Consider the following 17,716-nt stretch of genomic DNA (forward strand, 5'->3'; position numbering starts at 1 on the left):
TCATATACCACAGGCTGGTTCATTCTTACCTTCATTGCTTTAAGGCTAACAGTCCCATTGACGCTTCCCATGGATTCCCATTGATGTATCTTCAGGAAATAATGGATTGCCCCATGTCCTGGTTCTGGCCTGTCCAGAGTCAACCTCCCCAAGCAGCCAGCCCAGGTAAACTGAGTTAGCTCAGATGAGTTGAGTCAGCCCAGGCTGTTTTCTGCACCGCCTGACACCACTTCCCCATAAAAGGGGCTGGTTGGGGAGGGGCAGGGGCACTTGTACCCCCACTTATCTCACAGTGATAGAAAGTTCCTCTTGGTCCGGGAAAATTTCAAGAATATTTTCTCCTTTCTTATATTTGAGCCCATCTGTCACTCTCAGGTTTAAAAACAAATCTTGATTTGATTCACCCAGGCTGAGAGCATGAAGTTACCTCTGCAGCTTACTTAAAGATTGTGCAGCAAATTACATCCCGTTTGCAGTAAAGGAACCCCATCCAGAGCGGGCTCAGAGTACTGAGCAGAGGCAGCCCCACACGCTTATCTTTCCGTACCGCAGCACCTATTGTGTTTGCTTTTGAAAGATGAGAGCTATTAGTTCAGTGAAGAGCTTAATCCCTCAGCTTTGTGCTGGCATGGCCTCCCTGTAACCTGGCCTCTGCGTCACAGGCGTGCTCTTGCTCAGAACAAGAGGGCTGCACAGCAGAGCAAAATAAAGCTGATGCCAGCTTCCAAACAGTACTGTAACAGTGTTGTATAGCTGCAGTGGTGTTTCTTAGTCGCCTAACTCCCACGAGTTACTGTAGTGCATGAGTGCTTTTCAAAGGCTTGTCTGGCACAAGCAGGTCACCGACAGGTTGCCGATACTTTGGGGCTGTTCTGATGAGGCCACGCAGTAGCATTTATCCCTTCTCCATGCCACTTGGCCATCGTGTCTTCTGATGAGCCCACCGTGCTGTCAACGTCAACTTAGACAGAGCTTGAAGTAAGCTTTGCTTTGGAAGTGTTGTTGCTGTTTAAATCCTGGAAGGGTGTCACTTTGTGTACGTTGATGAGGGTGAGCATGTGTTTCATATCTGGTCTGGTTTTCTGATAATTGGAAGACATACTTTCTTTTCTTAGACATGTCTAAAAGAGAAAACAGAAAGGAAAGCTTAAAACTGAGAAGAATTTTTCTTTTTTTTTGAGTTTGAAAGTTTTGCTTTTTCTCCTTGCTAACCACAGCTCATTACGTCTTTTTCCTTTGTTTGTCAGCAGAAGCACCCAGTACAGATTAAAACTGGTGTTGCCAAGTCAAGGAGCTTTATAGGACCAAAGTCTAGGTCACGAGAAGAAACTTGTAGTTAATTCAAGCTTTCATATGAACAGGCCTTGCATCAAACTCTTGCACGTGTGCTTCTACCTGCCTTCAAAACAGGACAGTGCCCAAAATATTTTTGTCAAGTTGCCAGAGTAAAGCAGCCCCTGTCCTGCCAACCAAGTCTTCAATGCAATGTTGCTGTTTAGTTTCGTACAGATAAGACACAATCTCCAGTAAAGGAGAGGACAAGGCAACCTGTAAGAACTTAACAGGCATTTTAAATAACAAAGCTCACTTGTGAGATGAGGGCAATATTAAATTTTGATGAAAGCTGGGTGATACCTGAGACTGGACCTCACCCAAGAGTAAGATACGCATAATTCTGCCAGGGTGGTTATCTTTGCTACAGGCTCTGCGTTTCTTTAACTACACAATTAAAACTGGGACCTTTTTAAAATGTATTGTAAGGAGAATTTTCTGTAGAGATCTGAAATTCTTTTAGGACACTGAGCATAACAGGGGCATCTGTCTCTTCTGAGTGATGTCCTTGCTTTCATACTTGCATCCGAACAAATTCCTACAAGATTTATCTTGTCAAACTTTAGTCTGAATGGCACAAATTACTGGCAGGATTGTCAATCGAAAAAAGAGACAGGCATAAATTTAATTGCTCCCTGAAGATATATGAAAAGCTACATTTAGCTGCAGCTAATTAGATATTCTCCAATCAACAGTTATGATTCATCTGCTGAGGAGCAAAACAAGAAGGCAAATATGAAATAGGCAGCAAAAGTTAAATTTGACCTCCTGAAGTGCTGGGGTGGGTTTTGTTTTGTTTTTAATTAGAAATGCAGCCGGCATTGCACTGCACTCAGTCCCGAGGCTCGTGCTGCCTTTAAGCCAGGAGACACAGGCTGCCTGGTTTTTCTGCACGAGGTGGTGACTTCACCACTACCGCAAAGCGTACATTTGCTTTTGTGAACTGAGCTTCCCAAGTACTTCCTCTCCCTGCCTTCCCCAGAACTATCTGCTGGCATTGAGAGTAGAGATAAAACCCTGAGGAGGGTATCTTCCAAGGATCTCAAAATGTCCGTTTACCAAGATGGAGCTTCACAAAAATGCCCATCTGAAATGGGGCTGTTACAGATTTACAGGTATGGAAACAGAGGCAAAAGAATCAGTGGACTTGAACTTGTCCACTGTGCCGCTAGACAAAGGGATGCCACAGGTGGGGAAAGGACCCCAGGGGCCGTGCCTCCTTCTTGGGAAAATGCTGTTCCCAAGTATGAAACCAGAGCGCTGTTGATGTGCCCAGAAACTGAAGAGTAGCTTGTACTCAGGGTAACTGGAAGCAGAAATGCACAGTGAGGTGCAGTCTGATTCGGTTAGATCAGGGTGCAGTGAAATGTTTTATCTCTTTAGGACTCCATCTCGTGTTCCTCAGGCACCTGGAGTTTCCTCTGGCTTTGAAAATACCGTGTGTTTAAAGGACTTGATCATAAATCAAGCATGAATGCCAACTTCTGACCAGCTGTGTTAGGTGGTGCTAGCAGAGGAAACAGGGAGGGGGGAGTTTTGGTTAGCTCCTTAGAAAGGGAACTACTTACACAGGTAAAAAAGATGAGCAGCAAGTAAAAAATCCCAAGGCAGGTCAGCATGAAAAGCTCAGCTTTGTATTTTTTCAATTTTTCATCTTCTATTCCAGGGCAACCTAAAATGTAAAGCAACATGTTAATGTTGTTCTGGTACGTGTAAAATAACTTTAAGCCGCTGCCTTCCTGAAATGCCCCATGGAGCATGGGACAGTCCGAAGTCTCTACTGTACCTGTCACTTGTAACGTGACGGTGCTGCTCAGGTTCCGTTCTCCACTCTGTTCCCCCAGAGTGCACTTGTACGTCCCGCTGTTTCGGCTGGTCGTGTTTTTGATCCTCAGTGAAAAGGTGTCATTGGAGAGTTCCAGGGACCACCCAAGTTCTTCCGGATACTGAGATGCTACATCAAGGACTTTCCACGCTATCCCTTCGCCATCTCGAGCCATCTGGAAAACACAAATGTATTTCTTGTCTTGGGCAACAGTGTCATCCTGAATTTTAAGGGAGAGAAACTTTTAAAGCAGACTGATGGCTGAAAATGCAGGGACTGAAGAGACGTCGGGGGGAACCTTTTAAACTCTAATACATTCATGCTCACAATCAAAAAGTTTTTGGTTTTGTTTTTTTTTTAATCCTAAGTAGACACTATATTTCTAACTAGATACTATAGAGTTATTCTGTAGTAGCTTCTTAATCTGCCTCACCCATGCAACATGATGAAAGGCAGCCGTAGAGCTTGCTTTCAAAGTGTCTGTGTGGAGGCCCCAACAGAGGTCAACTGGAAAGAGACACGTTCCACGGGGATGGAGCTGAGGCAGCCCTACCCAGCTGCTCAGCAGTGGCTCTTGGGACCAGAGGTCCCCAGGAGAGCGGTGCAGCAGGCAGGTATGCTCCATTGCTACCTCTGCTTGTCCCAACAGGCAGACTTGCCATTGTGCACTGCTAGGAATTAAACCTGCCCACCCAGCAGGCACACACTGCAGTGTGCCAGCTCTGCCAGTGCCGGCTGGCATCCTCCCAGCAGCCCTGCAGCCCGGAGCTCCTTGTGGGAATGCAGCCCTGGAAACTGTGCTTCCCTGTGCCAGTTTCTGTGCAGCTGACCCCTGAAACCATGGTACTTCTCTGGAGGAGTGGGGGTTTCCCTCCACCTCCCTTCCTTCCAAAGAACAAAAAATTATTTCAACTCCTTCAGATCCAGTTGCGTGAAGGTCACAGGCAGGTTCTGGTGCACTTGGGGAGCATTTGTATGTTGAATTTCTTAATTGTAACCAGAAGAGCTACATTCCTTGGCATTGCTGAGAGGCTGCTGGAGGAATGAAGTATATTCCCAGAACAGTTTGTACTGCAGGGCGATAGGATGCACTGAAAATGACAATTGGCTGGGAACCTCAAAGAAAAGAGAAATCGCTAACTTGATTTGAAAGGTGGGAGAAGGGTTTGAATTAGCCCGTGTCCATTCTTATTCATCGACGTTGCTCCCTGGGATTCGAGGCAGCACGCCCTCCGTGAAGGTTTCCCGATTAATTAATTCAGGCTTTCTGTGGACCAGCGGAGCCAGAGCCAGCTTGTACAGTCCAAGGCTCAGCTTTTCAGCCAAACCTATACCTAACATAAGCCAAGGCTTTTTTATTATTATTATTATTATCATTTTATTTTAATAGACACATTTCTGGGCTGTGAGTTGGTGCTTATTTTCTATCGGCACAGCTACTGCATCAGGGTATAACTGTTACACTGTAAGTTATTAAGATTAACGCAATTTTCTCATACTGAGCCTAGGAGTATCTGGTTTCCCTTTCATGTGTTTTCACGAGGAAAGTGTACTTGGGAGTCTGGAGGGAAATCTGGGCCCCGTGCTCCATTACACTTTGCTACTTTTGCAGCCCTAAAATGGTGTAGAACAGGCTGCAGGCTGGGGAACCCTTCAGGAACCGGGGAATCAGACTAAAGCACGAAATTTTCATAACTGCAAAGACCCTTTCTCAGAAAGGTCTGGGGGTTTTTTAGTGCATCAACTGAAACACAGAGGAGTAATTCCCTGGGGCTTTCCATACGTTACCCAGCAAGAGGGAAGAAAGCGCTTTCTTCCTCTTAATCTCCCAGCAAATTTACCCCAGCTTCCCTTTCTTACTGCGCTCTCAGCCCTAAGCAGTGACGAGACAAGCAGTATCTGTGGTGGTTTTCAGGCTGCAGAGACTTCGCTGTGCCTCAGGGATTCAGATATTTTCATGCCCTACGCATTGTCGGAGCTGTGGACAGAGGAATTCCAATAGCCAGCCTGGGCTCAGCTCTGGTTACAAGTGGGTCAATAGCAGTTAAGTGGATAGAGTTGACCTCCCTCAGATCTAATTTTTGCCACTCTCCATTCCCTTACCACCCCCCTTCCTCGGTGAAATTTAAAACTGCCCACAGGGCAATAAAGAGAATCAGCCTGGCTGCCCTTTGCTTTGCCCTAAAATGCAGATTGGAGGGCTGAGCTAAACGCAGAAAATTAGGTGGGGTTTTTCCTGTCTCTATATATACTGGTAGCATAAATAATTGCTGTCTCTGGTGGTAAATGGTTCTGTAATTCTTGTGACTGAGACCTGGGGATCAGAAAACACTTTTTGATCTTTCTGTAGGCAATCATAATCACTACTGCTAATATGAGGAGCACGTTAAGCCCAGGTACCCTATGCCTGACCATGCACTGATTCCCACTGAGAGTTCTGGAAAATGTTTTAACTTCCTTATGCTGTAGAGACGCTGAGGGACAGGATCGATTGTTGCCTCCAGAGCTGCTGGATGTGCTCAGCTGTCTTTGCAGGTACAGTGAGGGTGGGCCTGCAAACAAGCAGGACCTCGCCCTGCGCGGCCCTGCGCGGCCCTGCTCCCCGTGAGGCAGAGCACTGCCCGAGAAGCAGCACCAATGGGGCCTTCCCCCAAAACAGAAGGAGAAGTTATTCTGTAGCTTAACCCGGGCGCAATCTCGCTCGGGGAGACCCCCGGTCGCGATTTAGGCCTGGTCGCGAACCTTTGCATCTGGGGAGAAGGCGGAGCGGGCCACACGTGTGGGTTCGTGTCAGGTTTTGCGTGCCTCTCTCCCTCCGCGAGATCTCCCCCTTGCTGAGGCAGGCGAGGCAGCCCGTGGAGGTGCTGGTGTGCCCGGCAGCCTCCCTGCATCTTTTAGGCTACAGGGACATCTGGTGGCATCTTTCCAGCCTCTACGCGCAGCGTGTCCATCCCCGCTCGGGGGCAGAGACCCGTTCCCTGACGCCTGAACCAAGCCTTTTCCCACTGCAATCTTACCTCCTGTTAAAATACTTTTTCTTTAAAAAAAAAAAAAAAGACAAATCAATGCCTCCCTTTTAAAATTCTCTAAATAGGGAGGAAACACACGAGAAAAACTTGCAGTATGTGTCCCCATATCCGAGACGTGTAAAAGGGAGACCACAAGATGTTCAGTAAGGTCATCATTCTGTTTCTTGCTCTATTCCAGCTAACCTCTCTCCCCACCCCGCAACACTTCCCCCCCAACTTAACTAAAATTACTAAAATGCCACTTTGTTTGCCACCTCCTGTGAATTACCTGGCAGACTCTCACCAGATGGGTCATTTCGCAGCTCAGGCTCCTATGATAATCCAGTGCTAATTCATGCCAACTCTCCTCCAGGTGATAGCACAGCCCAAGGTAAGTGCTAGGGGTTTTACCTAATTAATTCCACACAAGCTTACAGGGATGGAAGTGAGCACTGTTGGTGGCAGCAACTCACTTGTGTAGAGACCATCCTCTTCCTTCATCATCAGCAAAGTATTTTCCACCCATGTTCAGTTTGTTTGCGTTTAATTTCTCTTCCACCTCACTGGCATGCAAGCTGCAGCACACAGGCTCCCCCCTGATCCCTACCTCTAAAGGGAGGAGAAAAGGGAGGTGATCTTTTCCTGCTCCCATGTTTGCTCTTAATGGCTTTACCAAAACCCAGGAGGTAAACTGTGACTCAAGCAGGGGTACACTAGTAGAAATACTACTGAGTCTTTGCATAAAAGGTGTCTCATTGCCGTGCTGGCTGCTGGGGGTCACTGAAGCAAGAATTTTGCTGGGAAATGGGGACCTGCAGGCTGGCAGCATCACTCCACCTACTTGCATAAAACTACCCGTTAAGAAAATTAAACAACAAAAGAAATGTGAATTTATGCTTATCGTCACGTAGGGACTGGCCAGCAGCAAAGTCCCTGACAGGCTTTTTCAGAAATCAGCTGAGAGGTACGTCTGTTTTCTGTCACCTCCATGAGAGGAAATGTTGCCCCCGAGGATGGTACCATCCGACACTTTCATTGATGACTGGGACAGAGCACGTGCTCAGCAAGTTTGCATATGATGCAGCATTGGGATAAGTGGCTGATATGCAGAGGGTCATGCTGATATGCAAAGGGTCATGCTGCCATCCAGAGGGACCTCAACAGGCTGGGGACACGGGATGACAGGAACTTCATGAAGTTCAGAGAATGGAAGTACCAAGTTCTGTGCCTGGGGATGAATAACCGCAGGCACCAGAACAGGCTGGGGATAACCTTCTGGGAAGGCCCTGGTATCCAGGTGGATACCAAGTTGACCATGAGCCAGAGATGAGCCCCTGTGGCAAAGAAAGCCAACAGCCTCCTGGGCTGCAGTAGGCAGAAGGACTTGAGCAGGTGGAGGGAGGTGATTCTGCTCAGCCCTGGTGAGACACCCGGAATGCTGGGTCTGTTGCTCCCCAGCACAGGAGAGACGTGGACATACTGGAGGGAGTCTGGCAAAGGTCCACAAAGATGATTAAAGATTTGAAGCATCTGACTGATGTGTGAGGAGAGGCTGGGAGAGCTGGGACTGTTCAGCCAGGAGGAGACAAGGCTGAGGGGCATCTTACTGATTGCCATGGGCAGTAAAGAAGCTGAAGCCAGACTTCTCTGTGACATCAAGAGGCAATAGACACAAACTGAAATTCAGGAAATTCCATTTAAGCAGAATAGAAACCTTTTAACTTTTTTTTTTTTTTTTTTTTTTTTTTACTATGGGTGTTGTTGAACACCGGAACAGGCTGCCCAGAGGAGGTGGGGAGTCTCCATCCTTGCAGATATTCAAAACCGGACTGGACACAGCCCTAAGCAACCAGTTCTAGTTGCCTTTTTTAGTGAGCTTAATTGAAAGCTATTCTAGTTCCCAAAAGCTTGGAAACACTTGGTCTAAAGAGGCTGTGATTTTCTCACAGGTATTCTCTAGTCAATTGACTGATTCCTGTTAAGTTTCTCCTAGCCTGAAGCTTTTTGGCAAGAACAGTGATGGTGATACAGTAGATATTAAAATGAGATAGGTTTGATTGAAATTACCACTGAGCTGATACATTTCTGTTCCCTGACTGGATGAATTACAAGAAATAAGTAGAATAATTAGGCCTCTAAAATTTAAGTGCTCTTCGCCAAATATTTCTTTTTCAGAGAACTAAAAACAAGGTGGAAGAAAGAGGAGGAACGCTTTTCTCAATCCTAGCTGTCTGGCTTTGAGCTGCAGTTCTGAAAACTGCTGAAGTATTACATGCCATTAAACAAAGGCAATTCACCCATGCTGTAGTACTTACCACCCAACTAATCAATTAAAACTTAATTTTATCCTGTACATGTGAGAGCAAGCAGTTGTTAACTCGTGTTCTCTGCTCTCATTAAATACCTTTTCTCATCAAACTTTCCTCACACTAAGGCCGTGTGTTGGCTCACAGGTAAATCAAAGTGCCAATATAATCCACTCTTACCATAAAGGACTTTTTATTAAACAAAATGGTTTAGCTCCAAAACTGATGTCAGATTAAAGGTGGAATGTATTAACGTTGACTTATTTTTTTTCTGAGGGTGGGATAATTGTAAAAGTGGTTTTGTTTAAAATTATACCAGGAATAATGGCATCGTTGAAATTTCTGACTGCTAAAGAGATCCAAAATCTATATAAAGCCAAAAGGTATTTGTTTTCTGAAGCAAAATATCTAGAAGTCTGGCAATGCCCAATAGCCAGAGTATGATGAATCACAACTGCACTGAAATCACTTAATAGGTGTATTAAACTATTAACCTATAACAAAGCTCATCCCCAAAACAATAGCAAAGGAACCAAATGTGAGTCAGCTGGAAAAGCCCTCTGACTCAGCCTCTGTTATGGGGTGATTTTTCTAGCTAAGGGCATCCAGCACTAGCTCATGTCAGGCTAAAGAATCAGTTTGGTCATGAAACAATTTCCGCTTCTCCCTTCCTGTTTAAATCATCAATGCGTTGGAGCTACTTGGAGCTGAATAGATGCCTGAGGAGCATTTGACTCCATCTCTTTGGGCATGCTAGAAATTAGACTGGAATAATTTAGCAACTGTGCTACTTACACTAATCGATAATAGCTATGCACATTTAGCAAAAGTAATTTCCTTTGAAGCAAGGTACCATTAATATTAAATGTCTGTAAGGTTTATTCTTATTTTGTAATATGACTTCCACCTCTAATTCTGCCCCAATTTTTATATTTTTCAGGGAACTGTTATAAAGTTAACAGACCTCTCTCCACTGAAGTATAGCCTACATTCCTCTTCTTCAAGACTTGGTTTAGGTTAAGACTGTTCTGGCTGTCACATGAACAAAATAGTGAAATATTCACCAGGACTTCATTTGTGTGTGTTTGAAGTTTGGTTTTCAAACTGGATATAGAGTGATAATTATGTGGCTTTATGAAGTGGTTCTCATTTTCAATGTGCTACACAGAGAAACTGTTCAGTTTTCAATAGCCCTATGAGGCAGAAAGGTAAGGTAAAGTTTCACTAGCCAGATTCTCATTTCATAGGTAGGTCATAGAGATCCAAATTGGTATTTCCATATACAGCTCCTGATTGTGCCTGGATGCTGATGCAAAGGTTACCTGGCTTTCATCTGGCAAACTTCCACGCTGATCATACACGGATTTATGATGTGTGGGTTGACCAGCAGTCCTAAAATGGGGCACGCTTAAAGGGTATCACAATCATGAACTCTATAATTTTTCCATGGCCACCCAGCAAGTGGGATGAGAGCTGCACTGGGGGGGGGGGGGAGGGGCTGGAAGAGGACTTGGTGGACTACCTTCTCCCCAGTCTGCTAGGCCTGCCTACTTCAAGTATTTCTAAGTAAAAATCATTTTGGCTGAACTGACTGCCTCCTGTCCTGATTCTGCACAGAACTACGGGCAAATAACCTAATTAGCTCCAAGGCACAGGTTAAACATGTGCACATCTTTCTGTAGTACGAGACATTAGGGAAAGAGCTGCTGGATGCAACCCTTCCTTTTTACCTCCAGTTGGATCTTGACCCCAGAATATTAACTCATTTGAGTTAATCCATACGAAACTTAAAAAGCAAGTACTATAAATAGCATCTTTCTTTTTTAAACAGGTTGTAGCAAGCTATTTAAAAGTAGTCCTTTAACTTGTGAGAGCGTGCAGAGGTGCCAGCAGTAAGCAGGGGAACCTGCACAGACAGCTACACGTGCGGCACCGTAACTCTGTCGCCATAATTTTTTTAAAGCAGCAGAAGCAAAGGTTAATTGCTTGCATTTACTGCATAGTTCAAAGTGACCTCATACAAAAGATTTAGCCTAACAGCTGCTTGAACTTTACAGTCTGAAATTTCATACCATTTGTTGGAATTACCTTTTAATTAGCCCATTGGGGGTATACGTGGTGTTTATTGATTAATCCTTCAGTAGTTGCTTTTTAAATAACAGGTTAATTCTCTGCGTTGGGTAGCTCTGCCATTCCCCCACCCTCCTTCTGTGGTGCTGGGAGGGGACAGTAGCAGAGAGGAGAGCTTCAAGCTGCTGCCAGTTTAGCTAGCCCCACAAGTAGAAGAACACTGAGCCTAAATTAATTTTTTCCCTCTGAGAATCAGGCTTTTTAGTTTTGGTGCTGTGCTTTTCCTAACATAACTGTGACTACAGCTTGGACCGGCATCATCAGGAGCTGCATTAACTGCAAGTCCTCACTTGTCACCCCTCTCCTGGGGGGAGTAGCCAGAAGACTACTGTACCATAGATGGTACCATCAGCCCCTGAGGATGGTGGCAGGAGTTGAAGATTGCTGGATTTTGTTACTACTTGTAGTTTTAACAGTGCCAGCAGAGAGGAAAAAAAAAAGGATGAGGTCCTATCATTCTGAGTCCTTAAAGAGCAGCCTTTTCCTGAGCGAAAGGGATGAAGCAGGAAGAGAGAGAAGACCTTGGTGGGACAGAGCGGGGGAGTGGCAGTGGCTGGGCTGTAACAGCCTGGATGCTGCAATGGGAAGCTGTGCTCACGAGGGCTACCAAGGAAGGGGCACACAGAAAAGACATCCTCAAATATCCCCCTCCCCTGCATGAGCAATTGTGCCCACACGGGCCTGTTAAAGAGCTACAAGACAACACAGAATTTGGTCTGCAGTGTTTTCTTATCCTCTTTCATCAAGGCAATGGCCTTTGGCTCGTGTTTACTGCCTGCCGCCCCCAGCTGCCACTGAACTCTGAAAGATGTGCTTCTGGAGGCCTCCCACACCTCAGCCTGCCGAAGCTGGTTTTGTTGACTTCCCACTCTGGTTTGGGGGAGAACTTTCAGGGGTTCAGTCAACCTGCCTGTTTATTCCTGCCACACACACCCCTTGCCACTTCTGCTCAACTCCTTCAGGTCCACTGGGCTGTATGGTTTGCCTGCAATGAGCTCCCTGCCTTGCCCTGCCTACATGGCGAAAAATGGGGCCTTAAAGAATTAGCATATATCTGTTTGGAAAACACCAGTTCTTCTCCAGCTTTTGAAGCAGAAAGCAAAACCTCTACCCCAGCTCCCACTGACACGTTCAGATGTTTGAAACAGCTCTTTGAGAGTTAGGCCCCTTTGGGCTGCGGTTGTCACCTCATGAGTAGTCAGATACTCATTGTTGTACCAGCCCTGACTCAGATGCATTGCAAGTTTTAACCGCAGAAATCCTATCTAATAACGGGCTTTTTTTTTGCTTACTGAAGAGCATAATTTTAAAACGATCTGACCAAACTGCTGGGGAGGCCAAGGCTGTGGCCTTATGTTCTGGAAGAGATAAATCAACAGCTCTCACCCACTGAAAAAGGGAGCTTTCCCCTTCCCTTCTACTGCTCTCCTGTCACACGGGTAAGTAATTCAGCTCTGTAACCCACAAAATCTTTATTCGCAGATGGATTTTCTCTGATTACAGCAGGCAGCCGTGAGTTGACTTAGCAGGACAGTCAGAAGACCCCCAGGACTGACGCCTGGTAAGCAGTAGAAGTGTATGGCTGGGAGTGAGGAACCAGGGAGAACAAAATCTTCCCTTTTTTACTCACGCCATAAGCTGAAACTATGCACTGTGATACAAATAAATGATATCATACAGCAAATGAACAGCCACTTCTTCAACTGCTGGGCAACTCTAACCCTCTTTGTATGAGAAATTCCATCTTGAAAGTGTTGAGCAGAAATTCTATGCTCACTAGCCGATTGATCCTTGAAGCCCCTCCCACAAAATGCTGGTCAGCAAGGCTCTTCTGCTTTGGAGATGGGAATTCTGAACAAGGGCAGTCAACATGTGACTTTTACTCCAATGACTGCAAAGAGATAACTCAGAATTTCTAGCCCTCTGTCTGCCACCTTCGTGCCCTGCCCTTATGCTTACCCTCACAAGCCGAATCTTCCTAAAGAATAGCAAGTACTTGTTTAGTTCTTCTATTTCAAAGAAAAAAAAAAACAAACAGCTTCTGTTTGGGAGGAGATTAAGCAAGGGACAACATCATTGATGTTGCAAGGTTTAAATACTTTTTTTTTTTCTCCCTCTGAAGAAAAATCCTGGAAGGACTCCTCTTTGGAGTAGTATTTGTCAGGCTCTAGGTGTGGCATCATCTGATTTCTGATCCCTGGAAGCCAGCAGTAGTTACATAGAAAAGCAGGCCAAGAGCAATTCAGGGATCACAGTGACAGGGAGAATGCCTGTTCTCTGTGATCAGCTCAAATGCTTTCATTGCTGCCTTATCTCTGTTGTGCCGACGTCTCTTCATCCAATAAGCCATTTTGTACAAGAGAAGCCAGCATCAGGTAGGAAAGCAAAGCAGACTGCTCAAGTAACTTAAGATTTACATTTTTTATCCTTACTTTATACCAAGTTGCTGTCTGGTAGGTGATCGAGGAGTCCCGAAGAACCTTACAGGGCAGCAGCACTTCTTCAGCACATCTCACAGCAACATCTGGGATCACCAGAGAAGCCCCATGGGTCAAGGACAAAACTGCAAAGCACAGGTAGGTCGCCTTTAAAAGAGATTGCCTCAGGAATCCTTCCTGCCATCTCACAACGTACTCCCACCAAAAAAATGTTAAAAACTAAGGAAAATGCCAAGCTACCCACTTACCACTGCACAGGATGATAAGCAGGAGTAAGAAAGGCATGGCTTTTGCCACTTCAGATCCCAGAGCGATAGCAGCGTGCCTCTTCACAGGATGGATTGTGAGAGCAGAGTGAAACTGCTACTGCTCATAGAGTGATATTTCTGGAGGCAGCCTGGGAAATCCCCCAGATGGCTTATCTTGAAGCTGGCGTCATGGGGAAAATCCCTACGTGTAGGACCCAGCTCCTCCCATTCAGTCCGTTAGGTCACTCCCATTTCTGCAACCGCTTGTGCTGGTAGCATCTCGCCTACCTTTTGGTCTTCCGGGTGTCTTTCCCCCCCCCCCCCCCTCCGGTTCTGTGTTGATGCCAACAGAAATAAGGTTGATCATGTGATTTGGTGTGAAGGGTATCAGAATAAGCACTAAAAGCACGTCCATCTCTCCTGAGTGACAAAACAGCAGGGGGGAGGGTTTGTCAGCCTCCCGAAATCCCCTCTCAACCTCTGCAGCTCTGACAGAACAGTGTCTGTGTGAAGACTGGCTGTATGCAGCAGCATTTCTGAAACTACATTTAAATCCTTAGGTCCAATGCCACAAGGATGCTGTGACTTGGGTCTAAGGGCTAAGTAAAAATTCACAACACAGCTGAGTAACCCAGACTGTATTTCTGTAGCATTAGGCAAGGAACTCCCCCCATCTAGGCGTTCCTGTGTAGAAGCAGTAGCTCCTTTTAGTGTATTTTGTAACTTTCAGGATGAGCATGGGACAGCTGGAGTGACATAATTCCACCGAATTTTACGCTGGAAAATTTCCTCAGGTAAAAATAACCAAGGCAGCTCCCAAAAGAGGAATCGTTTGGACATCCCCTCTAAGCTGAAAAAGAAAAAAAAAATCCTTTTCTTGTGATCTGTAAGAGTCGTTTCCCCCTGGAGAATTTTTGAGGAAGTCTGAAGTTGATCACAGAAGCGCTTACAAATCATGAAACTCAAAGCTGCTGACGTGTTATTTTTGGAAAACAGTTCTGGCTGCTGTCTTTAGGCTACTGAGATCATGATGGAGAGAAGCCATGCAGGATGAGTTTTTCTGAGCTTTGATGGGTGAACAGTGTATGGTCAGCCCCTTTTGAAAACCAGGGTCCTGGAAGCCACATCAGGCTGGCACCTTAAAGTCAAATCGCTTCTAGAGAGCTTTGTAAGGAGAAGTCTGTTTGACAAGCCCTCTGCATGCAAAAGCCCAACTCAGACAAGTAAGCGCCGTGGGTGGGTAACACTTTCAGAAACCCCAATCTGTTCTGTGAGGAAAGTCAGACAGTAATTTCACTGGGGACCTCACTGTTAAGATAGCCTACTTATTTTTAAAGCTTTTTGCTTCTTTCTTCATTGACCAACATAGTAAATACAACATGCTCTAAGCTTGATTTATTTTTTTTTTCCTCCTTGTGTTCTCCAGTTTCAAGGATCTCAACCCATTACTTAGAAGATAGGCACAAGTAAAATGTTAATCCCAGTGGATCTCTCTAGAGGGAGAGCAAATTCTGAACTCTCAGTTATTTCTCCTGTGTGAAAAAATTGAGTCCTTGAGAAGACAGAAGTGAAAGGGACTTGCTGAAGGAAATCTTGGAGAGAAGAGGGCTCCAGTTAATATATTTTCACATCTGTTCTTCACTAAAATGATGGCTCTCCTGCCCCTATGAGTCAGTCACCCGTCAAGCCCACCTCCAAGAAGGGCACTCAGCTTTCACCCAAGTGCCTCTTCCTCTGAGTCCTGTGGAGCAATATATTTACCCTTCATGAACCAATCCAGAGGTAAAAACCTTCTCTACCTGCCTTTTCATTGTGGGGAAACCCCCAGTGAGCAAACCACAGTAAGCTCCTGCTCCTGCTTGGGGGGTCAACCCACAGCAACCTTCCCCAAAACGGCCTGGCCAGATGTTACGTGGAGGGGCTGCAGCATGCCTGAGGCTGAGGTCTCACCTTTGCCCATGCAGAAGCGTGCTGAAGGTAAGTGTAAAGGGTCAGGCTTCACTTTAATTTGGGAAACATGCCTGCCACACACACTTGCCAAGGTGATGTTAAACAGCATTCTTCCTCAGTTAGTTAAAATACAGGAGTTAGGATTCTTAAAAATACACTTCTCCTCTGCCCCTTCCTCCAGGAGAGGCAGAGCTTCAAACAAAACAGTTCTTTTTCTCCAGAATTACTTAAACTCAGCTGCTGTTCTACAGCACAGTATGTGAAGAGAACAAGAAATGAAAAGCAAAAAAACTCCCTTTGCTGGGGGGAGATGAAATAATTTTGCTTCTAAACTTTCCCTGGTTGGGATTTTTTCTTTAGGGAAACTTTGAACCAGGCTGTACTTTCCATCCTAACTTTTAATATCCTCTATATGGTTTCAAAGAGAACCTATTGTCTTCAAAGCCCTTTAAGTTGCCTTGAGTTTTACTCCAGTCCTGAGCAGTGGAAGCAATGGGAGCTCAGCGGGACATGTTCAAATGTGGGAGTGAAGATGCAGTGATTGCCTGTCAGCTCTCTCCACGAGAAACAGATCCACATCCTTGCAAGGCCCTCAGAAACCAGAGGAGCGGCACGGCTCTGTGAGTAAGTGGAAGCTGATCATTAAACGCAGACCCAGTGAGACCAGCTTTCCTACAGGTGTGTCCTCTTCCTCTCCTTCCATCTCCTGTACCGCTCGCTTCACCGACTGTAAGCCCTCAGTCTCGCTGAGCAAGAAGCACCATCTGCTCTGGTGAGTCCAGAGCCACGCACGTGATGACTGACATTAGCAAGCAGCATTTAAAACGGCTGCGTTCTGCCTACCTTTCCCTTAGCAAGGGCACTCGTTTTGAGTCTCTGACTTCGACCCACATGCTGATTTTCATAAATTTCATAGGCACTTAATTCTCTTTGAGCCCCGATCCCCCTGACAGTTTGATAGAAAGCAGGTTCAGAACATACTGGCTGATAGACAGCCAGATGGCATGATCACAGAAATTTCATCCTCTGTGGGAAATGAGGCTAGAAGCACGAGGATGTGGGATGGATTCATGGGATAAGGTGAAAAAGTCAAAACTGTGTATTTTTTCTGTGTGGATAGAGCCTTGAGAATGCTGTTCATGGAATTGTATCCTTTTTGCTTGAACCAGATAGGTATTGGCTCCATGAGCTCTTTGGTAGTGGAACTTTTTTTTTTTTTTTAAATTGCTGTGTGTTGGATGCAGAAGGGTATATCAGAATCCTTCTTATTTCATGTATTTGTCCCTGACTACCCATGCTTATCAGGGACCAGAGAGCTTAAAAAAAACCCCAAACAATTTGGGGCTCTGCAAGGACTCCAGAGCTCTCCACAATGAAGAATCAAAGGTTAAGACAGAGCATTTGTGGCAGGACACAGATTTTTCTGTATGGGATGTGATATCAAATAGCCATTGTTACACTGTGTTTAGGTTCCTGGTTTGAGCAAGGTTCGTCCACGTGGCTCATGTCCATTGTGAAGCCACTGGTGAAGGGGGGGTTGGTTGTTTATTGGTTTATTATTATTAATTTCCTTTGCAGCAATAAAAACTGTCTGCTTTGGTTCAACTGACAAAGCCAGGAAAGCTTTTGTTTCATGTTTTATTAGACAAACATTTTTAAAATAATATACTGTGTGTAATGTGGCACTGTCAACTGAAGGAACAGTAACAGAAGAATCCACAGCCACAAATACGGTGTAGCTGTGTGTTTTGAGGGGCCCAGCAGAGCTGCAGTCACAGCGTTTACTTTCCTGTCATGCTAGGGTCTTGATGCTCACCACACCAACAATTAAAAGCAACTGAGAGCTTCCAGATTGCAGCTAATGAGAGGTACGTAGACTACTCACAAAGTAAACTCAGGGAAGTTTAAGGGCAAAGCTCTCTTCTTCGCTCCTTCGCAGCAGATGTTGGGTCAGGGTCTGACTTTGCTGTTTAAACAGTGGCAACCCCGCACTACTGAGAAACCAAAACACTGCAAGTGTGACCTGCTAGGCAGCACAGAGCTTTGTGCTACAGCCTGTCTCCTGCTGCCAGCTTAATAAATAACATCCAACTAATTATACACAAACAGACGCTCCTCTGAAATGCCTGGACTTCGGAATGAGCTGTTTGAGTTGTGCCAGCCCTGTCTGTCAAAGCAGTCATCAGGCAAACTCACACAGAAACTGAAACGTGACCCAAAGTGGAGGTGACCAAAATCAGAAGCCTCTTTAGAAACCGTTGGCCCAGTAGTTTAGGAATTGCCCTTAAGCAAATGGGAGCAAGAACTTATCCTGTGTTTATACATTGCTCCTATAGAAGTAGAATAAGGCTGTATAAAGCTCCATCTAGCCTGGTATCTTGTCTCCAACAGTGAGCTATCAGGTCACCAAGCAGGCCAAGGTGCTGCACTCAAACTGCAGTGTCTGCTGGAGGTGCACTTTGAAATCTCACTTTAACTG

At 45.5% G+C, this 17,716-nt stretch overlaps 1 protein-coding gene across 1 annotated transcript in view; it reads right to left on the minus strand.

The window, feature by feature from the left end:
* Window positions 1-962: 962 nt before the first annotated feature.
* CD83 (CD83 molecule) overlaps window positions 963-17,716 on the minus strand; it is a gene marked incomplete at both ends in the record, with an annotated part of 38,127 nt that continues 21,373 nt past the window's right edge. The window contains 4 exons of the mRNA XM_084260639.1: window positions 963-1,121; window positions 2,901-3,004; window positions 3,119-3,332; window positions 13,034-13,164. Coding sequence (XP_084116765.1) covers window positions 963-1,121; window positions 2,901-3,004; window positions 3,119-3,332; window positions 13,034-13,164 — 608 coding nt within the window. The remainder of the gene's footprint in view (window positions 1,122-2,900; window positions 3,005-3,118; window positions 3,333-13,033; window positions 13,165-17,716) is intronic.

This window comes from Gallinula chloropus, assembly GCF_964237585.1.
Source record: "Gallinula chloropus genome assembly, chromosome: 2".
NCBI lineage: Eukaryota > Metazoa > Chordata > Aves > Gruiformes > Rallidae > Gallinula > Gallinula chloropus.